The sequence below is a fragment of the Crocodylus siamensis genome, chromosome 13, assembly GCF_052110815.1.
Source record: "Crocodylus siamensis isolate JL-2025a chromosome 13, ASM5211081v1, whole genome shotgun sequence".
Taxonomy (NCBI): domain Eukaryota; kingdom Metazoa; phylum Chordata; order Crocodylia; family Crocodylidae; genus Crocodylus; species Crocodylus siamensis.
In genome coordinates, this window is record NC_143407.1 from 13,516,170 (window position 1) to 13,542,585 (window position 26,416).

The following is a 26,416-nucleotide window of genomic DNA, read 5'->3' on the forward strand; positions in this document are numbered from 1 at the left end:
CACTAATGACAGGGTACCCCAGCCTCTTCTGTCCAACAACAGGTTCAATGCATGTGCCCAGCAGGGTCATACTAGAGGGCCCAGCATCTAAGCCAAGCACCTGCCTGGTACACTGTACAGGGGAGGGCGAATGAAAGCAGGCCAAGGAGAAGGCTAGATGCTTACCATGGGGAAGCCCCGCACACAGCAGAAGAGATGGGTGCTGTAGCCATGGGTGGTGGTTCTGTCTGTCAGGGGCTGGGTGAATTTGGGAGCCTCCAAGAAGTCCTTGTGTGAGTACTTCTCAGGCTTGAAGGAGGTTTCTAAGAAATAAAACAACAGCTTGCTGCAATGATGGCCAGTGCCCTGGGACTTGGGCAGAAGCAGTGGTACAGTCTGGGACCCTCCTTGAAAAGTTCAGCATTGGATACTGCAGAACAAGCCTGCTCCTCAGGACAGAAATGGTCCTGCAAGCACCCAGGCTTGCTGGGATGTTCCTGACTCAGGACACGGCACCAGCGCAAAGGCTTTTTCTTCTACAACGAGCTCACATCTACAGCCCCCACTGTGTCTGGGAGAGTCCAAAATCTCCTGTTGGCCAAGCAACACTGAGATCACCCCATGAGAGAGGAGGACACAACAGAGGAGCATGCAGCTGGGACAGGCTAGCTTAGCACACTTCAAGGTAGGGGAAACTGTTAGGGAAATCAGCCCAACCCCTGGGAACCTGTTTTAGTATGGCTTAAGGGAGAAATTATTGGACTATTTTTTGTGTCCTCCTGCCTGTAAAGGTAGAGGTGTTAGTCACCTAAATCCAACAGTTTGAGTTCAATGGGTGTCCTGAACCCCTCCCCCCATGATCTGAACTAGCTGTGTGACTGTTAAAACATCACCCACTCTCTTGGATCTTGGCAGGATTAGAAGCAAGAGCTGTGTTGGGAATCCCTCTTCCCACAAGACAGGGTTCCTGTTTGGGAAGCAACTCCAGCAGGGCTAAGAGATGTTTGGACCCTAACCCCATGGCACTGAACATTATCACCAGGATGTTTTGACATCAAGGACATTCTTGGCCTCAATGCCATTTACTCCCCCAGGACAGGGAATAGCCAGCAACTTCTCCGCGGTAGCGTCTCCCATACCAACCTATTTTCTTAATATGGGCGAGCTCCTTGGTGATGGCAGCTTTTTGGCTGAGCCCGCAGGCATTCTCTGAGAACACCCGGAACAAGTAGCTGTTGCCAATGATGAGGTCCGACACAGTGCAGTTGGTGCGGGTGCAGCGGTCCAGCACAGTGAACCATTTCTGAAAGCCAAAGGGTGTCAGGCTGTTAACAGGTGGACTGAGGGACACAGGTACAGCCTAGTCCCCAGTTCTTTTTTTCTTTGCAAACCCCATGTGTTCAAGAAGCAGTTCCAATGCCAAGACAGTGTGACTGATGTCAGCAGTCGCAGCACCTCTGGGCTCCTATACATGTGCAGGGAGCCAGCTCCAATATGTTGGAAATCCAGCACGTCGGAGCAGACTCGATTGAGTCTGCTGGAACACAGAAATTAATGCACTTCAGCAGACTCTAGCGTCATGTGTATCAGCGCCCCCGTGCTGAAAAAGGGAGATGGGGCTCTTTGAACTAAAACTCATTTCATGAGCTTTATTTAGTTCAACGTGCCCCGTATTCACTGTTGAGGATGTTGATACACGTGACACACAGGCACTTTTAATTAGCATGGCTCCCGGAGCACGTGTAAAAATGCCCTCAGACACTGACTCCTGGGGGAGCTAGGTACCCCTTCTCACTCCAGATGGAGGACTGGGCACGACCCAGACAGCTGGCCCGGGCCATTGTGTGCTTGTGACCTGCGGGACTGCTCCCTGCACCACTGCCACTGGCAGCCTTTCTGCCTGCATGTAATGGTCAGGCCGCATGCAGCTGGACCAGTTTGGGCAAAGCCATCTCCCTCATCTAAGTCACTAGGAAGAGGCTGAGATTGACCCAGGTAGACACAGCCTGAACTGGTCCACCAGGCAGCTTCTGTTCCCATCCCATTTTCTCCTTATCATCTTCCCATAACACCTCTCCTCCTCCTCGGTACATGTGTCCACGGTCTCTGCTTCACCTTCACCTCTTCCTCAAATCCACAACAATTTCTGCTCTGCCCCTCAACCACCTCTTGGACCAGGGTCTTGCCAATATCAGGGTGGACACTACTCACTTCCCCTGCTCCTCCTTTAGCAAATCCTCCACTTCACAGGCCTGGCACTGCCCTGGCTGTCTCAAGCCCCTCTGAACCTCTGACCTCAGATCCTTCTGGCCTCCGTTACACCCTGAATCAACCACCCCCCCTACTCATTCTCATCAGGTTGTTCTCCCAGCCTTGAACAAGGCATCATCTCTTTTAAGAAGCTTTCCAAGACTAGTCCCTACACTGCTCCACATCCCCTCCAGTCACAGCTGAAGTCCTTGTACCTGCAGCTTTCCCCCAGTGCCTCAGCCTCCTCAGTGATAACTCTCCCACCCCTGGCAACATAACTCTTTCCCTCTTACTCTAGTGATGTACTGGCCAGATCCAGAAGTCTGCCCCGATAATCTCCTTGTTCCCTCTGCCCCTGCTATCAGAACGATGGCCTTGCTGAGTCTCTTTCCTGGCTCTACACATGGCTGCAGGCCACTGTCCTGCCTGGACCTTCAGTTTGAATTCCACCTTGGCTTGCTTTCCTCTTTAATGTCTCTGTGCCTCATCCCTCACTACCCTGTGCTTGGAATCCTGACTTTTCCTTTAAACAACAAAAATGTCATTACAAGCAAATGACAGATCCCAGCAGGGTCAGCCCGGGCTCCCAGCATCCCCAGGATGACAGCAAAGGTCTCTCTCTCTCTCTATTCACCTTGCCATTACCTTCCCCAACACACTGCTTACCTGTAACGGCTCAGGGCAGGGATGATATGCAAGCCCCACACTCTGCCCGGTCACTCCACAGAATGACAGTGGACAACTACTCTGTGCTAAAGCTAGGACGATCTAAACAATATTTTGCAGGTGAAAGGAAGAAACCAACCCACCCACCCCCTATGCACGCTGGAGAAAATTCACTTAGATGCAGAGCATGAGCCACTGACTACCCTGAGCTGTGCCGTGTGAGGCTGTGAAAAGACAAGCACAGGCAGGAAATCCCAGCCAGGATAAGCCTTTAATGCTCAAGATAACCAGTTTGCCGGTGGAGAGGCTACAGCTGTTGACACAACATTTAGCAGTTGTCTTGGTTGCAGGTTTTGCCTTCACCACACTGTGTGACATTCCTCCTTTTAGCCTGCACACAGGCATCTTTCAGCACCAAGTGGTCTTTCAACAGGTGCCTGTGGGGAGTGAGCATAGGACTCTCAGGGCTTTAATTAAATCCAAGAGACTCTGGCCTCCTCTTCCCTTCTTCTGGCCTCCCTCTCCCCACCTACCGTTTCTCCCTTTGCACAAGTCAATGCATACAGTGAGTAAGTCACTTGTATTGCTATCTTCTGATCCTTTTTTAGATACCCAGCAAGGATTTGCTGTCAATCCAGGAGCACATCCTTTTGTGGGACCCCCCCGCTGGTCCCTAGTTTATAGCCATCAGAACTCTGCCCCTGAGATCAGTGGCCAGTCATCTATTTGTCAGCCAGCATGGGAACAGTAGCATGCTGAAAACCTGGTGGGCTCTTCCTGCTATGAGACCAACACCGTGGTCAGTGACACTGTGCTTTGTATAAAGAGAGCATTTCCTCAAGAAAACAGGGCATCAGACTGTCTTCTCTAATACACGAGGGCGGCAAACACACAGGAAAGAAAAGTGCTACTTAAACTAAAGGAAATATACCAATGCAAGAATAAATGAGGATAAAGAGCCCGTGTATAAATTTAGGCTGTTCCTTAGAAAGCTTCTAATCACATGAATTTCATAGGTTTTGGCACAACCAACCAGGAGCAGGGAGGGAACCACGTAACTGCTTTTCAGATGGAACTGAATCAGCGTATCGTTATGTGAGACAGGGCCCATGACAGTGTGGGACTGGCCTCAGTGACTCAGGGAAGACCCTTCCAGACCTACATACCTAACCCTCTTCTATGACGTTTTTTATAACCTGTTGTTCCATCCTTTCACTGTGTCTGGGCATGCCTACAAGAAACATTTACTGCAGTTGCCTAATTAGCTCCACAGTAAAGTCTCAGCATCTACACATGTGGCCCTTTTGGCTGCAGTAAACTAATTAACTCCACTGTAGGAGTAAACACAAGTACTATCCAGAGGTGGCGTTATTTAGTGTGCCACAATATATGTGCACATATGACAGGGCTGGCTGGGGCTTAAGGGAGCTGCCTGCTAGTTAGCCCTGCACTGGAGCACCCTCGGGCCCCAGCCACTCCTGCAGCACATTGAGCCAGGGAGAGCAGCCCTGGGCTGGCAGACCTTTCAGGCCGTTTCTAGCCTCAGCCCTCCCCATTTAGCTACACGATGTTGCACTGCCCAAACCCACCCCCAGCAACTCACAGCTCCACTCCCTGCCTCTCTGATTCTCACAAAAGTACCACTGTGTTTTCATGGACCGCAACCTCCAGACCTAGAGCCCCCCCAAGAATTACTGCTACCCTTACATCTCCCCTCCAGACTCACTCCTCCTGTAATACTTGTGGGAGGCTTCCAGCTCTTAAACAGGGACTCAGGAATCCATCGTATTTATTTGCCTCCTTGATTTCCTGCCCTCACAAAGTAACTGATTTAGAAGGGCAGGCTGGGACCAGCTCTGGCCTTTGTGAAGTCACGAGTTTCCCATGCCCCCATCCTTTCCAGCTGTTTATGAGACACATCTGCTTTGTCTTGCCATAGGTTGTAGTCTCTTTGGGGCAAGGACCATATTCAACTCTGTAAAGTGCCTAGCACAATAGGGTCCTGAGCCTGACTGGGGCCTCTAGCAGTTACTGTGATGCATATAATTATAACAGCAACAGAGATTGCAGCTAGCTTGTGACCAGTACCTGAGCTATGTCAGGAACTCTACATCGCATCCTGTTCGCCTGGTCTGTCTTTCTGTTCTGCATCTGTTTCGTGTCCAGCCTGGGACCAGGACTGGGGATTCTAAGCCCTTTGTAATGCCCAGAATAATAATAAGAGAACTGAGAAACAGATTTTGCGGTCCCGAGAAACGCTCCATGCAAACCACTCATGTTCCAAGCTGAAAGACACTTTCATACATAACCCAAATTTCCCAAGGCAGAGTCCATTTCTGTGCCTGTCCTTCTGAGCGAGGTTCTCAAGGCTTGCTCATGACATACAGACGCTTATCACATCAGGCTTCATTAGATGCTATGGGAGACGTGACTGCAGTGTGTGTCGGTATACCTGAGTTAGCTCAGGTACCCCCAGCAGAGAAGCTGCAGCAGCATTAGCATCAGCTGCCCTGGCAATGCACAAGGTCCCCAGCAGACTGATGAAGAGGTCTACATGGAGCCTGTTCTGGTGCAGCTTCCCTATAGTAAGGGCCCAACTTATTAAAGCTGGTACGGTCATGGCCAAAGCTGGCTCAGGCTGTACACCCACACCAGTGACCCATAGCTCATATGGACAATTTAGGCAGAGCTCCAGGACTCACCCCACTCTTTTCATCTGATTTCTGGACAGTGTATCCTTTGATTTCTGAGTTCCCATTGTCCTTTGGCGGGCTCCACTCCAGTGCCACGTTAAACCCCCACACATCGACCAGCTTCAGATTCTCTGGGGCACCCGGCCTCTCTGCAACGACACAACACATCAGAAGCTCATTTCATAGCCTGGTGCCATTCAACTGCAAGGTGCAGAGTGGACACAGTGGCTCACAGAAATGACCAGCCACTTGCACCTCCATCTGCCTGCACCAATGGTAGCTGCTCTGCAGAGCACATCAACAGTTGCGACCTTGGGTACCCAGGAGGGATATGAGTAATCCTGGCTGTCTCTCCCCCAGAACCTGTCCTATCTGTTGTGGTTTTATAGCATGCCCTTAACTATTGCATCTGGGCAGAGGAGAGATGTGCACATACATCTGCCTGATTTCATGCCTTACACATTTGCATTGGCCCACAACTGCCTCCAGAAAACTGGGAGGAACATACAGGCATCTGGAGCCACCTTCAGCCACTCTAGGAGGGCATCTTAGCCTTCTGCCCAATAGCAACGCCTGCAAAGACCCTCAAGCAGACCCTCTGTCCCTCACACATGAAGGATGTCACCCACCATGGCAAGTCACTGTTGGGAGTCCCCAACATCATAGACAAGAACAAAGCGCACTTCAGCAAACTTCTTCACCCTGGAATACCCTCAGTCCACAGGGTTACCTGCCAGGCAGATGCCAGGACGCTCAAGGGTGAGAAGGCCAGTGTCCTCCTGTTCTACAACCTGAACAATGCCAGCTGCAGGTCAGAAAGGAGGGATTGGCTGGGATGATGGAAAAAAAGCAGAGACTCCTGCCAGCTCAGCTGAGGCGTCCTGTGTTGGGGCTCTGGTCAGGTAAGGGGTTTGAATTAAGTTGGTAATTATCTTTTTAGCTGCCCCAGGGCTTGGCTATCCCAGCAGATGCCTTATGGCAGAAATGTGCCCTACTGGCACCAGGCTGCTAGGAATCCTGCTTCATAAGGGCACAGGGCAGAGGCTGAGGTGAAGTCCCATCCCAGTGCTGCCCCACATCCTCTGAATGCACTGTGCTTACCAATGACTTGGATCTCAATAGTGGCTCGGTCCTCCAGCCCATCTACCTTGAGGGTCATCTCGTACTTGCCGGAGTCAGCATGTTTTGCCATGCGAATGAAAAAAATAGTATCCCTGTCGCTATTGCGTACGTTCACGCTCTTGAGATCCAGGGGCTGCCCATCTTTGGTCCAGGTCACCTGTGGCTTTGGCTTTCCCTAGAACACAGCCAAAAAAGAATTTGCTACCACCTGGACTGCATCCAGCCTAGCCAGCTCTAAGACAGTGGTTCTCTTGGGGTCTCTACTAGTGATGTACAGGATGGGGATTGAGGGGAGGGGAAGTAGGATGCACTCTCTGATAGCGTATTTAAGAGTAAGGTGGTTGGGTGGAAGTTAGCTTTGCCTAGTGGGTAAGTGTCCACTGTGGATATAAGTCCATTCCCATGCCCTTGCGATGTTCCCTGACAGCTGTGGCCTGGGAGTGGCTGTGGCTAGCTGGTTTTTAGCAATACAAACTGGGACATCCCATGCTCATGCTACTGCTAAGAACCTATAATGCTGCAGCAGTGGTACCAAAAGAGCCTCAAAGAGCTGACAAACTTTGGTCCTGTTCCTATGATGGGGTCTGCAGAGGCCAGCCTCCATGCCCTCATGGCTATGGCTGGCTGGTGCAGTAGGATCACACTCTTGCCTTCCCTCTACTTTGCGTAGGATTTAGGGTAAGTGCTATTTTAAATCCTGTGTACTTTAACAAAGGTTTTTCTCTGTTTATTGCTCACGTTACAATAACACCTATATGCTCTAACAGAGACCAGGGCCCCACTGTGCTAGGCAGGGTGCACACACACAATGAGATCATGTCCATGCCCCAAAGAATTTAGTCTAAACAGACAAAACTGACAAAGCGTGGAAAAGGAAACAGGCACAGAAAGGAGACAGGAGACATCCCAGGTCACCCGGCAGGTCAATGATAGAGCCAAGAACAGAACCCATGTGTCCTGACTCCCGCTTCAGCGCTGTATCCACTAGATCACACTGCCTGTATGTGTCTCACCGCATACTCCTAGGCTGAGAGCGTTTCATCCTTTAACTGCACCCAAAGCACTCAGCACGTTTTCCCAGGCAGTACATTCTCCCAACAGGGGAGCAGTCCAGCTGAAGCTAGCTTTGCTTGGAAGGAGAAGGGAATCCCTGAGCGCTGTAACCAAAGGGGACCAAACCAGAGCACAGTGGGGTTGAGAGGCCCCAGATGTCATGCCTATGATTTATCTATCCACACGGATGTAGGCAAGGGTTGCACACTGACTTTCAGGGGGAGAAGGCAATCCAACCTTGGCCACTGTGATGCCCCATGATGCATGTGGTCTTGAGGCACTGTAGGCATGGTGGATCTCAAACACAGGGCTCCTTGTGGGCCAGAACCAGCCCGGGCCATGAGGAAGCAGTGGCAGTGACAGCAGCAGCATTCTGGGCATTGGCAGGACGGAGGTGGGGGAGGCAGGAGCTGCAGCTGCTGCCGCCACATGTCTCATGCCAGGGTTGCAGCTCCAGGTCTGGCTCTAGTTCAGGCACAGGGCACACAGTGGGCACCAGGCAGGCGAAGTGGCTGGAAGGTGATCAGGGCTGTGTAAGCCCTCACTTGCCCTCCTATCACCAATCGTCATGCCTACTGGGGCCTCAGGGCCCTGGATTCTGGGACAGGCCACTCTCCCTGGCCATGCTTTCCTAGCTTCTGGCAACCCACTGGTGGCCCAACCAGATAAAGTAGCTCCACAGGCTGGATCCAGTATGCAGGTCATATAATTGACACCCCTGACCTGGTGGTTACATCAGGATCGTGGAACTTGAGAGACCTCGGTTCAGTTCCATGTGAGACCTTGCTTGAGCCACTTAGCTGCATCTTTGTAAAGGTGACAACAACACTATCCAGCACCATGGGAGCATCCTGGGATAAATATGTGAGGTGCTCTGATACGTCAGTAAAAAAAGCCAGATAAGAGGGATACCTGGAAGATAAACCATGGCGTATGTTTAAGGATATCAGCGGCTCCTGCCCCATTCTCTAGTCTCAGAAGGAGCATGAGTGTGGAACAGGAGCAGATCATCAGTCAGATAGATCCATGCCACGGCTCTAGGGAATTCCTGGAGTCTGGATCACCATAACAGAGACGGTCTGAAGTGACCCAAGCACTGCCTAAGTGAGCATCTGAAGGACCTCAAAGGACTTTCAATGCTTAGTATTGGGACTTGCCAGTTCTGTAACAAATGAAGTCATCATCCTTCATGAGCCCAGATTTCACCTTGATCTCAGGTGTAGCAATGAGAGCTGGCAGAACTGGGCTACAGACCCATGGAGGTACTCAGACCCCACTCCATGCCATAAAAAATGAGGAAGAGCGATAGTGATGTGCTGTAAGTGGAAGAAGATATCACAGAGAAGCCAAGCACAGCAAGGAGCTTGTATGACCGTCCTTCCAGCTCCTTGTACCTCGGTAGCATGAGTGCTTGTGAAGCTGGGCCCCAGTCTGTGGGGCTAGGGAGGGACTGCAGACCTGGCACCCAGGCTGCACTTGCAGTCTTCATGGATTCCCATCCTGGGGTGCCAGTGTGCAGGGTAAAGTCAGCTGGCATCAGCTCCTGTCTCCCTAAAAGCAAGAAGTTGCTGACTTTTCTCCAGAGGACTAAAGCACACTCTCTCTGGGCTTGCCATGTGCTGAGTCTCGTCTCTGGACGTGGCACAGATGTGATAAAGCAGCTGTTTCATACTGACAGGGCTATTTCAGTGCAGAGGCTTCTGCACATCAAGATCAGCAGCAGACTCAAAGGATAAAGGATTAGGTGGATCACATGTTGCAAAATCGCCCAATTGTAGCTTTTGGGAGCACCTCCCCACCTGTCACCAGAGTGCACTGAACACCTGTGGCATGCCCAAGCCCCAGGCACATGAGCCAGGCTGCCAGCCAAACTGGACAGAGCAATGAATGCAATGCCCCTTCTTCTCTCTGTGCAGACAGAGTCTGGGCCCTGTGCCAGGCTGACCCAGGAGAATGTGCAGCATCTCTTGGCTGGGCCTCTCAACCTGAACAATACATGTTGAATGGAATGAACACGTTGCAAGGCAGCAATATTTAGCCTGTGTCCCTTAAAGAACTGTCCTGCTGCCAGTGCTAAAGATGCCAGCCCGTGTGAGAGTCAGTGAACAGGGCTGACAATGCAGGATGGGGGAGAAGTCCCTCTTCTCAGCAATGAACTGTTCTTCCCAACCTTAACTGTGCTCCAAATGTAGCTACTCATATTGCATGTGACAGTCTGAATCCTGGGGATGAAGTGCTAAGGAACCTCAGAGTAAACCCTGGGCACACATGGAGATGGGGACGCAGGACTGGCCAACCCAGGCTACACACGGGGAGAAAGGGTTATGCGAAACAGGGGAAGCTAGTGGAGGGATCCAAGAGGACTGATGAGGTCAAAAGCAGCAACAAGGAAGAGAAGGGCGGTCCAGTGGATGGAGGGCTAGCTTGAAACTTGAGAGATCTGGGCTCACTTCTTTGCTGTATCATGGGGAGGTGGATCAAGCTATCCAAGGGTGGACTTAGGTGGGCAACTAGAAGCTACAGAGTTCATGTAAAACCTTCCATATAATACAAGTTGAGATGGGGGAAGGAGGCTGGCCATCCCTAGCAGACTTAAATGTGGCTGTTGTGGTATGCTTCTGGCAGCACCTAGAGCTAGCTACTGCCCCAGAAGTGACAGTTCAGCTCTGCCAATGATGCAACAGGAGCACTGGAAACATAGCCATATAAAAACCAGAGAGTTCAGAGCATGGCATCTCTGAGCCTTTGCTCCCCAATATTCATCATGCCTCTGACACATGCCTGACCTGATGTGAGCAAACATCCCCCAGCACAGTGGACGGGGTCCCCTCTACAGCCTGCCTGGGCCACGCTAGCTAGAAAAATCATTCCCTAAATCATCATCTAGGGAAATAAACACAAGGATTTACATTCCAGGGAAAGGCATTCATGGACTCAGACTACTTGAGTCCAAAGACTTAGCACAAGAGGTTCCCAGCTTCTCCACCCCCGCACTGCTTGCCTGCCCTGTCCCTCAACACTACCTACACCTACCCAATGGGAGACACATTAGCCCAGAGTCTGCAGACAGCTGGGACTGCTCCCTTTGATCGTATGGTCCCTGGTAATGACTTACACTAGGTGTCATCTACTGAAGGGCAAGGACGGTTCCTCATGTTTAGGGTTTTACTGGCATGGTAAAGAGATCAGGACACTAAGCACCCAGTTGGAGTATGCACAGCCCTTCACAGACACCTACATAACCATGAGAGTGAGCAGAAGAGGATTGTGCAGTATGCAACACAGAGCTTTGCAGCTGCTCAGTTAGGCAAACAGACAAGATCAGCACAAACACTGCTTGCACTCAGGTCTGCGAGTGACTTGCACGTGGCGACAACAGCAGACACTTAGGCTAAAGGAGCCCGCTCCTAGCCCTCCCCCAAGCCCCCAGAGTGCAGGGAGGCAGTACTGTTTAGAGCCCACCTTCAGCACTCCTGCTGGAAGCACCCAGTGCGCCCCTCTTCCCCTTGTGGGGTTGGGGGGGAGAGGGGAGGGGGGTCAGGAGGTTTGTTTAATGAGAAATCCATCTTTCTCTCCAGTCTGCTGAGCATGAAAAGACTGGTGGCACGACTTTGTTCCCCAGCACCAGCACAAAACTACGTATGTTCCCAAAGTCTCACTGGGGCAGGAAGTATGCCAATGGGGGCCCACTCCAAGGCTTAATGCAGTGGAGCTGGAGAAGGAAGCAAATGCTGTTGATGTGGGGGGAAGGAGGGGAGAGAATGAGTGGATATTGGGGTGCTGAAGTGATAGGACTGAGGAAAGAAGCAATGTGGTGAGAGGGTACATTATCCCATGCGCTAGATTTGCAGAGTTCATTTTCCACTCCTGTCCTCTCTCTGCACCTCTGAACCCCACATCTCAGCCCCCTCCAGAGAGGCACAACCATAAGTGCCATCCTAATCTTTCCTCCCATGCCCCCTACTCAGTCACTGGTGAATCCACCACTACCGCCTTCTTTGAAGTCCACAGTGTGGGGATCATCTTTTACCCTGCTGCCTCCTTTGCTTTATATTGCAGGAACTGGCAGGCTCTTGCTCCTCCAGAAGGGGAAACAAATCAGTCCTCCTTTCTGTCCAAGTGACCTCTAATCCAAGCCCCCATTATTTCTTGCATTGGTTGCTGTTATCTCTTCTGTGCCATCATAACTTCTGCGCTGTCCACCTCAGAGTCATGTGCAATACAGCTGCTAGGATCCATCAGCCGTACTTACCTGACCCCATTACTCCTCACCTTTTACCATAACCACCTTCATGTGTCCCACAGAGGGAAGAAGTGTCACTGTTCCCATTTACCAGTGAGGAACTGAGACAAAGGTCACATAGTCACAAAAGGAGCCCCGGGTAGACCAGGGAACACAACCCAGGCCTCCCAAGTCCTCAGTTAACTCAGGAGAGTTGTCCTTTCCCTCTTATGCCATGACCTCATTGTGCCCCTTCGGCCCCTCCACTGCTTCCCCGCCCCCATTTCACCACATCAAATTCAAGAGATATGTTTCTCCCCATGCTGGTTCTGGAAGGCAAGGACCCCACTATCTTCCCATGGCGGGGCAGTTTGCTTTATGTGCACAGGACAAGCTCCAGTAACTATTAACTGGGAACATACCTGGAAAGGGATCAGCAGGTTGATTACTTCTCCAACTTGCCTGACGTACGTCTGTCTCAGGTAGCATGGCACGCGGATCTTAGGATACTCTAGGCAAAGCAGAAGTCACGGTTGCCTGTCATTTTCATCAGAGACCTCCAGAAAATCACAACTTCATGCTCTTAGCCTACAGCAGCCCCTCATGTTCCCATAACTCCTTTCCCCCGCAACATCCCAAGCGTCTCCCCTACCTGGCCAACAAGAGGTTATTTCACATACAATGAAATGCAGTCACTGCCACCTCTTGTTAGTAATACCGTGCAAAGGGATTGAGGAGGGGCAGGGGTGTTGCTTGGCTAGCAGAAGCCAAGCGAGGTTAATAGAAGTAGATTACTACTAGGCCTGTCTCTAATGGCACAGGTCTCTGAAGTCTTTACTGCCTGCATGTCTTGTATTTCATCTTTTAGGTTGTGCCGCCTGCAGTACTGAACCAAATCAACCCTACCACCAAGTCTCATGTAGAGAAGAGTGCCTGAAGTTGTCAATGGCACCAACCCCTGTACACAGCTCCCCTATGCACCATACTTCGGGCTGAGTCCTAAAGTCACTCACACCACTCCCTGCAGCACAGCCCTGGCCAGCATCATGCTGGGACACTGACGTCAGTATTGACTCCCAAGGCAGAGCAGCTTCACAACTCACTGCAGCTCAGCACCCCTTAGCATCATGCTACGTTGACTTGGAGGAAAATATCCCCTAGACTTGTATGACACCTGTCCCTCCATCAGAGCAGCCCGCAGTTGGGAAATTGTTTCTTTACCGACTCAGGGGGATAAGGGCTTCCTATAGTCCAGTAACATGCTTTTCTTCAACAACTGGATTTCATTTGGAAGTTCTCCTGCTTAGATGTGAGCTTGGAGAAGTCTGTAAGCCAAATGGTGTGGGGTTACTATAAATAGGAGCTGAGAAGCTAGCCCTGTGTGCTGGAAACTTACTTCTTACAAGGGATGAGTAGGTCAAACGGTCATAAACTACTGCAAGACTGTTTCAGGCTGGACACAAGGAAGAATTTATTTACTGTCCGAGCCCCCAAGGTCTGGAACAGCCTGCCAGCGGAGGTGGTTCAAGCACCTACATTGAACACCTTCAAGAGAAAATTAGATGCTTTTCTTGCCGGGATCCTATAACCCCAGCTGACTTCCTGCTCTTTGGGTGGGGGACTAGACTCGATCTTCCGAGGTCCTTTCCAGCCCTAACGTCTATGAAATCTAATGTCCCCTAGGGAACATCATAGAGATACGCAGAAAATGCTTGTGAATGTATATAGACTTGCTGCTCCCTTGGAGTGTCAAAATAGCAGTGGTATCACCCTGCCGTGTCTGTTAGTGGTGGCAGGTCTTTTGCAGGAGGAGAATTTATGTTACTACACAATGAAAGAACTGTGCGTCTCCCAGGATTAAACAAGCAGGAGCTTAACTCCAGCAGGGATATTGTCTAGGAGCATTTAGAATTAAATCCGAGTAGAATGAGGCCTAAGCAGCTGTGGGTGTAAAGCACAGGCAACATACTTGAGGTAGTAGAGAAATGCCTGATGGTCCTAGATGGCCTGGCCAACAGCTGATATCGCATCTCTGCCATGCACTCTTCTATTTGGCCCTGGAATCTTTAGCTGATGCTGACACTTGCCCTTATCAGTTTTGATGGAGCAGAGAAATATGACACTCCAAGAAAGAATGTTAATTCATGTGTATCCTTCTCAGTTCCTACACATATGCATCGCTGGGGAGGGATAGGTGTGGCATGCCCTGGCAGAGCTCTCATAATTGTTTCTCCAGGTGTGAAAGCATTCTTCGAGCCCTACTTACATCCAAAATGCATGTCAGACATTGACAGTTTTCCTTTTCTTTCTTTGTTTTTCAGGTCTCCGAATAGATACATTTCTCTTCCCATCCCACCTGCTTTTAACCATCTGTCTGCCACATTTCTGCTATTTAAAAATCCCTTCTATTCTCCTCGAAACACTGTAAATGATCAACTGAAATAAGAAAACTCTATAAATAAGTGCAGAAAGAAAAAGAAAGAAAGGAAGGTTCAAGACAGTGAAATATACTAGTCTATTTTAGTTTACCATAGGTTCTGGTACACCAAAAATGAAACATTAAATCCCCATGGGTGCAGCTACATGTTCATTAATGTGCTTTAGATACTGCACATTTAATTGAGTACTTCTTTAATAAAGTGCTAACTAAATGTGCAGTACCTAAAAGTTACTATGCAGTAGCACTGGCGCATGGTTATTTATTGATGCTTACTGCACCTTAGCCTAATGATAACACTGTGCAGTAGCCTATTAGCATGGTTTTTGCTGTGACAAACTACTGCACAGTGTTAGTAGGCTAATGTGTAGTAAGCATCTCAAGTAGACACACCCAGTACGACACATTCCCAGGAGATCAAAGAAAGAAGTCATGGGCACATACAGTAAAAGTTCTGTTATCCGGCATCTTACAAGCTGGCATGCTCCACTAACCGGCATGCCAGCTTGTAAGACAAAGTGAAACTCGAAGTGCCCACCGTAGCACTTCCAGTTTCTCCGAGCCCCCGGGGCAAAGCAGCCTGTGCTGCCGAGCCCCCATGGCCCGGGCGCATAATAGGCTGCGCAGGGCTGTGTGGGACTCGCCTCCCTGTCCCATGGCACCCAACGGGCCCTGCGGGAGCAGCAACAATGCCGCGGGAGGGGCGGTGACCTGCGGGAGTAACACAGGGATGCCCCAGATGTGGCATGAGAAGCAGCGGCCAGGGCTGCTCAATTAACCGGAATATTTTGTTATCCGGCATCCCCCGTTCCTGGGGGATACCAGATAACAGAACTTTTACTGTATATAGAAATAACAGCAAAGATTAAGTTAATGCCACTTTCTGATTGAGACACAGATCAACAGAAGCCAGGAAGTTCAATACTGTGTTCATGACCACACTAGAACTTGGCCATTCTTCATAAAAGCACAAAGCCATAACACTGACTAACATCTCATTGGTACAGAAATGCACAACACCTTCCATTGTGGGCAAGTTACAGTTTGGTCAAGACTCATCTTTCGGTTTCCTGAATTCATGCTGTGGTAGTGCAGCCGTAGTGCTCTTCATCTGGAATTGAATAGGGCTCACAAGTGTTCCTGCTGAACAGAACTAGATAACTGAAATACAGTTCTGTATGTGTATATCAGATCTGGCATGTTAATAGCTCTCAGCAAGGAATGTGTTGGGTATGTAACTCACATATGTTGGGTATTTAACTCACATATGTGCTTTTGAAAAACAGCCACTCCAGGGGTCGGTATTCGAGATAGCTGGACACAGTACAGGTAACAGGTGGAAAACTAAGAGATTATTGTTACAGGAATAAGGTCCTAAGTAGACTACTAACGTACAAGAGGGTCAGTGAACATTCTTGAAACAATTAACACTAGACCTGGCTCCGTGAGATAGCGTAGTTCACTACACAGAGTACTGGACTGGTATTGGACCAGTTCAAGAGAAGTGGTTCTATTCCCAGTTCTGACACAAGGCTGCTCGGTAACCTTGGACAGCTGATATTCCCCATGCTGTATTTTAGTATTCCTATTTGTAACATGAGGATAACGATACTGAAAAAAAAAAATGACAGAAAAGTACCAGGTATGAATAAAACCAGCCTTGTCTACATTAGGGCATTTCTGCTACTACTGCTCCTTGGTTCAGCGATGTTAGCTGGAGCATATGGTGTTGACAAGCCACTAGTGGCTACAAGCTTACTAAATGCAGTGTTATGTACATCTGTTGTGAGTTGGGTTGGATAAATTCCTGCGAAGAACTTGCAACCCTGCATATGTTAATGCTCCCACTTTTGGCACTAGGGTGGTGACAGCACTCGTAGAAAACTGGTAAAAAAAATCAATGTGTAAATAAAAGGCATAGATTGATTGTGCTCCCCTGTAACATAGTTACAAACTGAATTACAGCTGGGAAATCAGATTGTGGGAGAAAATATTTGTCTTGAAAACATTTTCCACTAGCACAATGGTCTAAAAATAATCCTTCCCCACAGCAAAACACACAAACCATATTATCTGGAACTTACATGAAGCCACAGTTCAGTCATCCTACAAGTATAATATATAGCCCCATCATTTCATATTTGATATGGGTTACCGTAGGACAAGGAAGGCACTGCACCAAAGGCACAATGTTGATTCCAGCTATAACCCCCTTTACAAATGCTTGTAGCTTTCTCAAAATGTTTTTTTGTGGGATGAGATCTCTCCAAAGTAATTTTTTTTTTTTTGAGGGGGGTGGGGAGGGTGGTGTTTGAGAAAAATCAGATGGGGTCTTTGAGAAATATAAAACTAGGCATGTTTGCAAATTCTTGTGAAAGAGCCTAGCCTTTTTATGCTCTTGGATAACTGAAATACAGCTCTGTATCTGTATATCAGATCTGGCATGTTAATAGCTCTCAGCAAGGAATGCGAGTCTCACTAAGCATGGGAATAACTATTGATTAACAAGTTAGAAGTAATTAAACCTCTTCTAATGCAGACAAACGCTGCTTAGTGTTCCTTAACAAAATAAACATGCATCGTTCCAGGTCCAAGCACAGCTGTGTGTATGTGTGCACACACACACGTGCTTGTGCACACATGCAAGCATAAGTAATAAGTACCACAAAATAGATGAAAGTACATGTTCACTAAGAGATGAGTGTGTGCACGCCTGTTTCTAAGAGCTGAGAACAAAATAACACAGCAATTACCTTTTTCAATAATTAGGACATGTATCAAAGCCTTTTGTTGAATCTCTGATGGCAGGTGGTCATTTCATGACATCTTCTGTCTTACACAAAGTAGTTAAGAATCCTAACGCAGGTCAGGCCACAGGGGCAGGCAATTATTTTGGGCAGAGGCCCACTTACTGAGTTTTGGCAAGTCATCGAGGGCTGCACGACAGGCAGTCAGGGGCAGATGAATATTAATTTTCTAAATTTTTTAGGGGCCCCGCGGGCATCCGGCCTGCATTTTGCCCACCTCTGGGTCAGGGCCATCTTAATAGAGTACCTTAAAGTCAATGACTTAGCACCCACTTATACCAAAACTGAATTTCAGCTGTTAAATTTTACTATTTAAAAAAATACTGTTTGATCTTGATCTAATTTGTAACGCACAAAAGGGAAGAGTCAGGGCATACGAGGAATTCAACCTTGAAATAGTACATGCTGACTTCTGTGCTTCTTTGTATGACCATTATATTGCATGAGTGTTGCATCTATTTGGAATAAGTACAGTGGAAACAATACTTTACCAAGTATCTCTCGGATGGTGACAGGCTGTTCCAGGACAGCTGGGACACTAACTCCAACAGAATTCACAGCCTTTACACGAATCTCAAGTTGATCTCCAGATGTAAGGTTGCGGATTGTGTACCGGGTGGAAAGAAAGGGCTCCTTGTTAGCAGCCACCCACTCTGTAGCTAAAACAAACATACAAAAGATCTTCACTACTCATACAGTAAGTTACAGGCAAAAGACTGAAGCTGCCAAATGAAATAAGCAACAGAGTTAAACAGATACCGCCATTGTACAGTAGGTCTATGCGGGACTAGATCCGGAGCGGCATAGGGATCTGCTGGGTCCACCTAACTCTTTCTATATGGCAATTCTCAAACCCTACTTCACTGAAAAAACCTCTCAGCAGCCTACCTCTTATGAACTTTCCTTTGCTTCCCAATGTTATCCTCACTAGCCAGTTGTCAGCTTTACACCCAGTAAAAGGCAAGGCCCACATGCAGAATTAGCAAACTTAATGATGTTATTGTTGCAAACGGGATCAGACTTTCATTGTGACGCCAGCTCCCTTCTCTTTCATTCACTTTACGTAAGCATTTGTAAAGGCCCCAATGATCACAGACAGCTTCATCATAACTCACCCCATGGTCATGAGTCACTGCACTGCAAAAACAACTTTGACCGAGACAAGAGCAGCAGACCAGCATTAAGACCAAAAAGATATCATGCAACCACAGGTGGTTAGTCACGCTGCTCAACAAGGGAACGGTGAATATCAAACAGGTGAAGGAGCATGCATAGTGGCCAAAACACGCTCACAGAGTAGCTAAGGAAGTAGGTTGTTGCTTAGAGAGTAACTGCTTCGGAGAGGTATAAGCTTTTCTAAGGGCAGTTTTACATGTCCTCCAGGGGTGGGGCGCTTTAATTACAGCAGCTCCAAGAGCCACTCTAATTAAAAATATCTCATGTATCAGCATCTCTGTGCTTCAACATGGCAGTGGGAGAGCACTTTATTTAAAACTCATGAAATGAGCTCAGTTAAAGTGCCCCCACCGCCATTCTGATGTGCAAGAAGCAGAGGCTGCCTGGCTAAGTAGCACGCACCAGCAGACTCAATTAATTGGCCTGCTCCAACACACTGCAATTACAGCATGTCAGAGCAGCCTTCTGGCACATCTACAAGCACCCTAAGGTGCCACCCTGCCCTACTTTCTGCCATCCATAATGGAATGAATGTGGCTTTGTTTGTTTTTTTTAGATTAGGTTTTATCTGCTCCTTTCCCAGACCTAAAGAAGGTCATTTTGAGCCCCAAAGCTTGCCTATCACCTCTCCCAGCTGCACAGTCGTCCGATAAAAGATACCACCCACAAACCTTTGTTTCTTGCATGTTTCCTGGACCAGCACAGCTACAACACGACAGCCCTGCTGTACCTAGCTAGACAGGCAAGGCTTGGGAGCCTCCACAGGCTGCAATTCCCAAACCTCAGAAAACATCTCCCAGTCATCCAATTTACCAGGTGCCCTACACCCTAGGACCAGTGCCTACACGCTCAAACAAACATGGTTTGCCAGCTAACACCAACTATCTCTTCCTAATCCTTAAACTTCCTTTCAGGCCCACAAGGTTTAGTTATTCCTCCTCCCCCCTCTCCCTTTGCCTTGCTAACTGCCACCCTGTAACTAAGCATCCTGAGTTCAAAGCCAAAAAATACTGCATCTGCCAACTGAATATAAGCCCGCTCTGCTCAAACCTGAGACCCTCTATTTCAGGCTCAGTCAGTGTTTAGGCACCTCAATATGCAGCCTGGTTTTTAGAGACAAAAAACTTGCCATGTTTCCTACTGGCTTCAGCAGACCCCTGGAAATCAGGCTGCTTCTTTCGATAGAGGGCCCTCCCGTGAGGCATGCGAGCATAAGCATTTGGAAGTACGCTTTTGAGCACTCCCGGTGTTTCCTTCTATTATTTCTTCTATTAAAAAACACAGAGGAAAGACCTGAACTTTTGTCTTATGCCTGCTAGGACTAGGTTTACGTTCACTGTAGTTGTTCACACCTACAGCTGGGAGCCGCAGCCAGGAACGGGAGCACTTGTCCAAGCATGGGGCTCGGGAAGAGCCGTGGCACCGTGGGGAGTGGCACGGGCGGCCAGTGCAGCTGCCCCGGGGCCAGCTCGCGGGAGCAGGGGAGAAGGGGGGAAAGCTGGCACGAGACCCATGCAGTGTGCTAGCGACAGCGAGCGTGGCTGCTGCGCCCGCCTGCGGCTCCCGCCCCGAGGGCTTACACCCGGGAGCTGCGGCCTGCTCCTCGAGCCAAACCCGCACCGCGAGGCAGCAGCGGCCAGCTCCGGGCTCCCACGAGCCGCTCCTTCCCCCAGCGCGCGCACACACGCAGACGTCCCCGTGTGTGCGCGCAACCACAGACGTCCCCGTGTCCGCGCGCACCCAGGTCCCCATGCGCGCGCGCACCCAGGTCTCCATGCGCGCGCGCACACGCACAGACGTCCCCGTGTGCGCGCACACACGCACAGACATCCCCGTGTGCGCGCACACACGCACAGACATCCCCGTGTGCGCGCAAACGCAGGTCTCCATGCACACGCGCGCACACGCACAGACGTCCCCGTGTGCGCGCACACGCAGGTCTCCATGCACACGCACACGCACAGACGTCCCCGTGCGCGCGCACACACGCACAGACATCCCCGTGTGCGCGCACACGCAGATGTCCATGCACACGCGCGCACACGCACAGACGTCCCCGTGTGAGCGCACACGCACAGACGTCCCCGTGTGCGCGCGCATGCAGGTCTCCATGCACACGCGCGCACACGCACAGACGTCCCCGTGCGCGCGCACACACGCAGAGACATGCCCGTGTGCGCGCACACGCAGATCTCCGTGCACACGCGCGCACACGCACAGACGTCCCCGTGTGCGCGCACACGCTGGTCTCCATGCACACGCGCGCACACGCACAGACATCCCCGTGTGCGCGCACACACGCACAGACATCCCCGTGTGCGCGCGCACACGCAGGTCTCCATGCACACGCGCGCACACGCACAGACGTCCCCGTGTGCGCGCACACACGCACAGACGTCCCCGTGTGCGCGCACACACGCACAGACATCCCTGTGTGCGCGCACACGCACAGACATCCCCGCGTGCGCGCACACGCAGATATCCATGCACACGCGCACACACGCACAGACGTCCCTGTGTGCGCGCACACGCAGATCTCCATGCACACGCGCGCACACGGACAGACGTCACCGTGTGCGCGCACACGCACAGACGTCCCCGTGTGCGCGCACACGCAGATCTCCATGCACACGCGCGCACACGCACAGACGTCCCCGTGTGCGCGCACACGCAGGTCTCCATGCACACGCGCGCACACGCAGGTCTCCATGCACACGCGCGCACACGCACAGACGTCCCCGTGTGCGCGCACACGCAGATCTCCATGCACACGCGCGCACACGCACAGACGTCCCTGTGTGCGCACACGCAGATCTCCATGCACACTGGCGCACACGCACAGACGTCCCCGTGTGCGCGCACACACGCACAGACATACCCGTGTGCTCGCACACGCAAGTCTCCATGCACACGCGCGCACACGCACAGACGGCCCCGTGTGCGCGCACACACAAGTCTCCATGCACACGCGCGCACACTCACAGACGTCCCCGTGTGCGCGCACACGCACAGACGTCCCCGTGTGCGCGCACACGCAAGTCTCCATGCACACGCGCGCACACGCACAGACGTCCCCGTGTGCGCGCACACACGCACAGACATCCCCGTGTGCGCGCACACGCAGGTCTCCATGCACACGTGCGCACACGCACAGACATCCCCGTGTGCGCGCACACGCAGATCTCCATGCACACGCGCGCACACGCACCGACGTCCCCGTGCGCGCGCACACACGCACAGACATCCCCGTGTGCGCGCACACGCAGGTCTCCATGCACACGCGTGCACACGCACAGACGTCCCCGTGTGCGCGCACACGCACAGACGTCCCCGTGTGCGCGCACACGCAGATCTCCATGCACACGCGCGCACACGCACAGACGTCCCCGTGTGCGCGCACACACGCACAGACATCCCTGTGTGCGCGCACACGCACAGACATCCCCGCGTGCGCGCACACGCAGATATCCATGCACACGCGCGCACACGGACAGACGTCACCGTGTGCGCGCACACGCACAGACGTCCCCGTGTGTGCGCTCACGCAGGTCTCCATGCACACGCGCGCGCGCGCACAGACGTCCCCGTGTGAGCGCACACGCAGATCTCCATGCACACGCGCGCACACGCACAGACGTCCCCGTGTGCGCGCACACACGCACAGAGATCCCCGTGTGCGCGCACACGCAGGTCTCCATGCACACGCGCGCACACGCACAGACGTCCCCGTGTGCGCGCACACGCAGATCTCCATGCACACGCGCGCACACGCACAGACGTCCCTGTGTGCGCGCACACGCCGATCTCCATGCACACGCGCGCACACGCACAGACGTCCCCGTGCGCGCGCACACGCAGGTCTCCATGCACAAGCGCGCACACGCACAGACGTCCCCGTGTGCGCGCACACGCAGACATCCCCGTGTGCGCGCACACACGCACAGACATCCCCGTGTGCGCGCACACGCAGGTCTCCATGCACACGCACAGAGATCCCCATGTGCGCGCACACACGCACAGACATCCCCGTGTGCACGCACACGCAGGTCTCCATGCACACGAGCGCACACGCACAGACGTCCCCGTGTGCGCGCACACGCAAATCTCCATGCACACGCGCGCACACGCACAGACATCCCCGTGTGCGCGCACACATGCACAGACATCCCCGTGTGCGCGCACACACGCACAGACATCCCCGTGTGCGCGCACACGCAGGTCTCCATGCACACGCGCGCACACGCACAGACGTCCCCGTGTGCGCGCACACGCACAGACGTCCCCGTGTGCGCGCACACGCAGGTCTCCATGCACACGCGCGCACACGCACTGACGTCCCCGTGTGCGCGCACACGCACAGACGTCCCCGTGTGCGCGCACACGCAGGTCTCCATGCACACGCGCACACACGCACAGACATCCCCGTGTGCGCGCACACGCAGATCTCCATGCACACGCGCGCACACGCACAGACGTCCCCGTGTGCGCGCTCACGCAGGTCTCCATGCACACGCGCGCACACGCACAGACGTCCCCGTGTGCGCGCACACGCACGTCTCCATGCACACGCGCGCGCACGCACAGATCCCCGTGTGCACGCACACACGCACAGACATCCCCGTGTGCGCGCACACCCAGGTCTCCATGCACACGCGCGCACACGCACAGACGTCCCCGTGTGCGCGCACACGCACAGACGTCCCCGTGTGCGCGCACACGCAGGTCTCCATGCACACGCGCGCACACGCACAGACGTCGCAGTGTGCGCGCACACGAACAGACGTCCCCGTGTGCGCGCACACGCAGATCTCCAGGCACACGCGCGCACACGCACAGACGTCCCCGTGTGCGCGCACACGCAGGTCTCCATGCACACGCGCGCACACGCACAGACGTCCCCGTGTGCGCGCACACGCACAGACGTCCCCGTGTGCGCGCACACGCAGGTCTCCATGCACACGCGCGCACACGCACAGACATCCCCGTGTGCGCGCACACGCAGATCTTCATGCACACGCGCGCACACGCACAGACGTCCCCGTGTGCGCGCACACGCACAGACGTCCCCATCTGCGCGCTCACGCAGGTCTCCATGCACACGCGCGCACACGCACAGACGTCCCCGTCTGCACGCACACGCAGATCTCCATGCACACACGCGCACACGCACAGACGTCCCCGTGTGCGCGCACACGCAGGTCTCCATGCACACGCGCGCACACGCACAGACGTCCCCGTGTGCGCGCACACACGCACAGACGTCCCCGTGTGCGCGCACACGCAAGTCTCCATGCACACGCGCGCAAACGCACAGACGTCGCCGTGTGCGCGCGCACACACAGACGTCCCCGTGTGCGCGCACACGCAGGTCTCCATGCACACACGCGCACACGCACAGACGTCCCCGTGTGCGCGCACACACGTACAGATATCCCCGTGTGCGCGCACACGCAGCTCTCCATGCACACGCGCGCACACGCACAGACGTCCCCGTGTGCGCGCACACGCAGGTCTCCATGCACACGCGCGCGCACGCACAGACGTCCCCGTGTGCGCGCACACGCAGGTCTCCATGCACACGCGCGCGCACAGACGTCCCCGTGTGCGCGCACACGCAGATCTCCATGCACACGCGCGCACACGCACAGACATCCGCATGTGCGCGCACACACGCACAGACGTCCCCGTGTGCGCGCACACGGAGGTCTCCATGCACACGCACGCACAGACGTCCCCGTGTGCGCAGGCACACGTGCGTGCACACCCATCCCCGTGCACACCCACTTCCCCAAGCACAGACACACGCGCCCCCGCAAACGTGCACCCACATCCCCATGCATGGACACGCACACAACCACGTGTCCCCACGCCCACGCGCATACACGCGCCCCCACGCCTACTTCCGTGGGCGCGGTGCTCCACCACGTAGCCGTCCAGGGCGGCGCCGGCCGGCCGCGCGGGGGCCGCCCACGACAGGGTCACGGAGCTGTCGTCCACGTCCTCCACGGCCACGTGCGCCGGCGGCCCGGGCGGCTCTGCGGACAAGGGCCCCGTGAGCACCCGCTCCCGGCCCCGGCCCCGGCCCCCGCCCCGCACCCTCACCCGCTCCCGGCCCCGGCACCTGGCGGCGGGTCCCCGCGCTCCGCGGCGGCCGGGGCCGGGGCCGGGGCCGGGGCCGGGGCCGGCTCGGACAGCGGCGCGGTCGCGGTCGCGGTCGCGGTCTCCTCGGCAGACATGGCCGCAGGGGCCGGAGCAGCGGGCCGCCGCGCTCGGGGCTTTTATAGCCCGCGGCTGCCGCATGCCGCGCCCGCCCGCGGGGGGGGCGCCAGGAATAGCCGCACGTGCACCCCGGCCCGCACCCCGCGGGGGAGGAGGGCTCCCGCCGGCCCTGCGGGTGTTTGAGCCTGGCCCTCCGCCCAGCGGTCCGGTCGGGTCCACTGGGCCAGGCGGGCGGCCAGCAAGACACCGACTGGCCCCAGAGCTTGCTAGGAACTCCTTTTCCAGCTACTCAGTGGCTCTAATGAAAGAGATCACCTCTACTCAAAGTACCTGGCCTGCCATGTCCTTAGACGGATGTGGCAAGAGCCAAAAACCCGGTAATAATATCACTCCGTCCCCCTCCCTGGGGGAAGGTTGAGTTTTCTGCCCCGCTTCAGAAGCAGCCAGAGGGTTTTCTTCTCCCTCGCCACCTTCCTCCCCTTCTGAAACCGCAGCTGAGGTCAGGCCCATGCTCACGGCCTCCTTCCAGCCGCTCGGGACAGCTGCTCTGAATCCTCTCCTCAGCCTGGCACTTTGTTCCCAGCCACTAAGGGACTTTGCTGCCTAGGCCGGACATGGACGGAGAGCGTGAGGCTGTTAAAGAGGAGGCCGCGATGGCAACCGAACCTCTGTCATGGACAAAGTAAAGCTTTGTGATGTTGGGGCGCTCCTTCCTGAGCTACAGGAATAGGTTACGCCACAGCCAGGTCAGCACTAATAGGATTTCCTGCGCAGCTGCACATGGAGGAAGACATTTTTAGCCGGGGTAGCTATCTAAACATCCAGCAGCAGCAGGACAGGATCCAGACACGCCATGAGACTGCAAACGGATTTGGCAAGCTGAAGGGAGACTTCTCCAGTGTCCGTGGACGAAGTCACATCTTCCAAATGTTTTCCTCTTCGGGCACCTGTGTCCTGATCCCGCTTTATTCAGGTGCAAATCCCAACCCGGCACTACACTGCTGACAGGTAATAATAGCACTCCCAAGTGATGCATGTCAATCAGCTGTTAAGCTACAGCAGTGATTCTCAACCAGAGGTGCCATGAGATCCTTTTAAGATTGTTAAGATTGTTTAAGATAGTATTGTTTGCCATACAATACTAGGTGAGCAAACGCTACACATGGTTCGCAAGACAAGCCCAGAGACTTCGGATGGGAATCCACAGCATCATAAATACCCTGCCCACTTGTGGTCTTTCTGAGCTCTTTCCAACAGAACAAATTGCTCTATTATTTTTCTCTAGTCAAAAAGTGAGTGAAAGCTAAGATCTGGTATTTTCCGAGGGACGTCTTGAGTGTACTTAGGGGTGTCTTGAATGTGAAAAAAGGTTGAGAACCACTAAACTAGGGTGTCGGCCATATGTTGCTGATGCTTGAGACCATCGTGTCTTTTCATGTCCCCTCCAGCGCCTCAGACATGCTAAACAGGAGAAGAAAAAGAAGAAGAGCATGGCATTGAACTCTGCAAGCAAGCCCCAGGTTACCCTTGGTCTGAGAACTGAAAAAAGGAAGGTCGGGCGCCAGGTTAGCTCTTTTCTGCTACCGCTTGCTATATGTTTAAACTTGGAACAAACACGTATCATGAGCACTAGCATTAAAAGTCAAGCAGAGATCTAGCAAGATGAACAGAAACATCCTTCCCCTCTCTTCTCTCCTTTAGCACATACCCTATTATGTCCACTCCACCTCCCGGGTAAGAAGGGGAAACAATGCTGGCGAGGGGCAAGTGAAGGTTTAGGTTTAGGTGAGAC

At 52.9% G+C, this 26,416-nt stretch overlaps 1 protein-coding gene across 1 annotated transcript; it reads right to left on the reverse strand.

The window, feature by feature from the left end:
- Positions 1–138: 138 nt before the first annotated feature.
- MYBPH (myosin binding protein H) lies at positions 139–24,691 on the reverse strand. Its single transcript, XM_090025583.1, has 8 exons — positions 24,527–24,691; positions 24,306–24,440; positions 17,721–17,888; positions 12,408–12,496; positions 6,690–6,885; positions 5,598–5,737; positions 1,123–1,282; positions 139–302 (listed from the first exon to the last, which is right to left on the reverse strand). Exons 1-8 carry the CDS (start codon positions 24,639–24,641, stop codon positions 154–156), a joined length of 1,152 nt encoding a protein of 383 aa, XP_089881709.1. The 5' UTR covers positions 24,642–24,691; the 3' UTR covers positions 139–153.
- Positions 24,692–26,416: the final 1,725 nt, after the last annotated feature.

What these genes read in the sequence shown, in the direction of transcription:
- MYBPH (XM_090025583.1), bottom strand. Translation starts at nt 24,641, where the DNA reads ATGTCTGCCGAGGAGACCGCGACCGCGACCGCGACCGCGCCGCTGTCC. An exon ending in GGAGCACCGCGCCCACGGAA is followed by an intron (nt 17,889 to 24,305) that starts GTAGGCGTGGGG and finishes TGTTTGTTTTAG; the next exon opens with CTACAGAGTGGGTGGCTGCT. An exon ending in AATCAGATGAAAAGAGTGGG is followed by an intron (nt 1,283 to 5,597) that starts GTGAGTCCTGGA and finishes TTTGGCTTTCAG; the next exon opens with AAATGGTTCACTGTGCTGGA.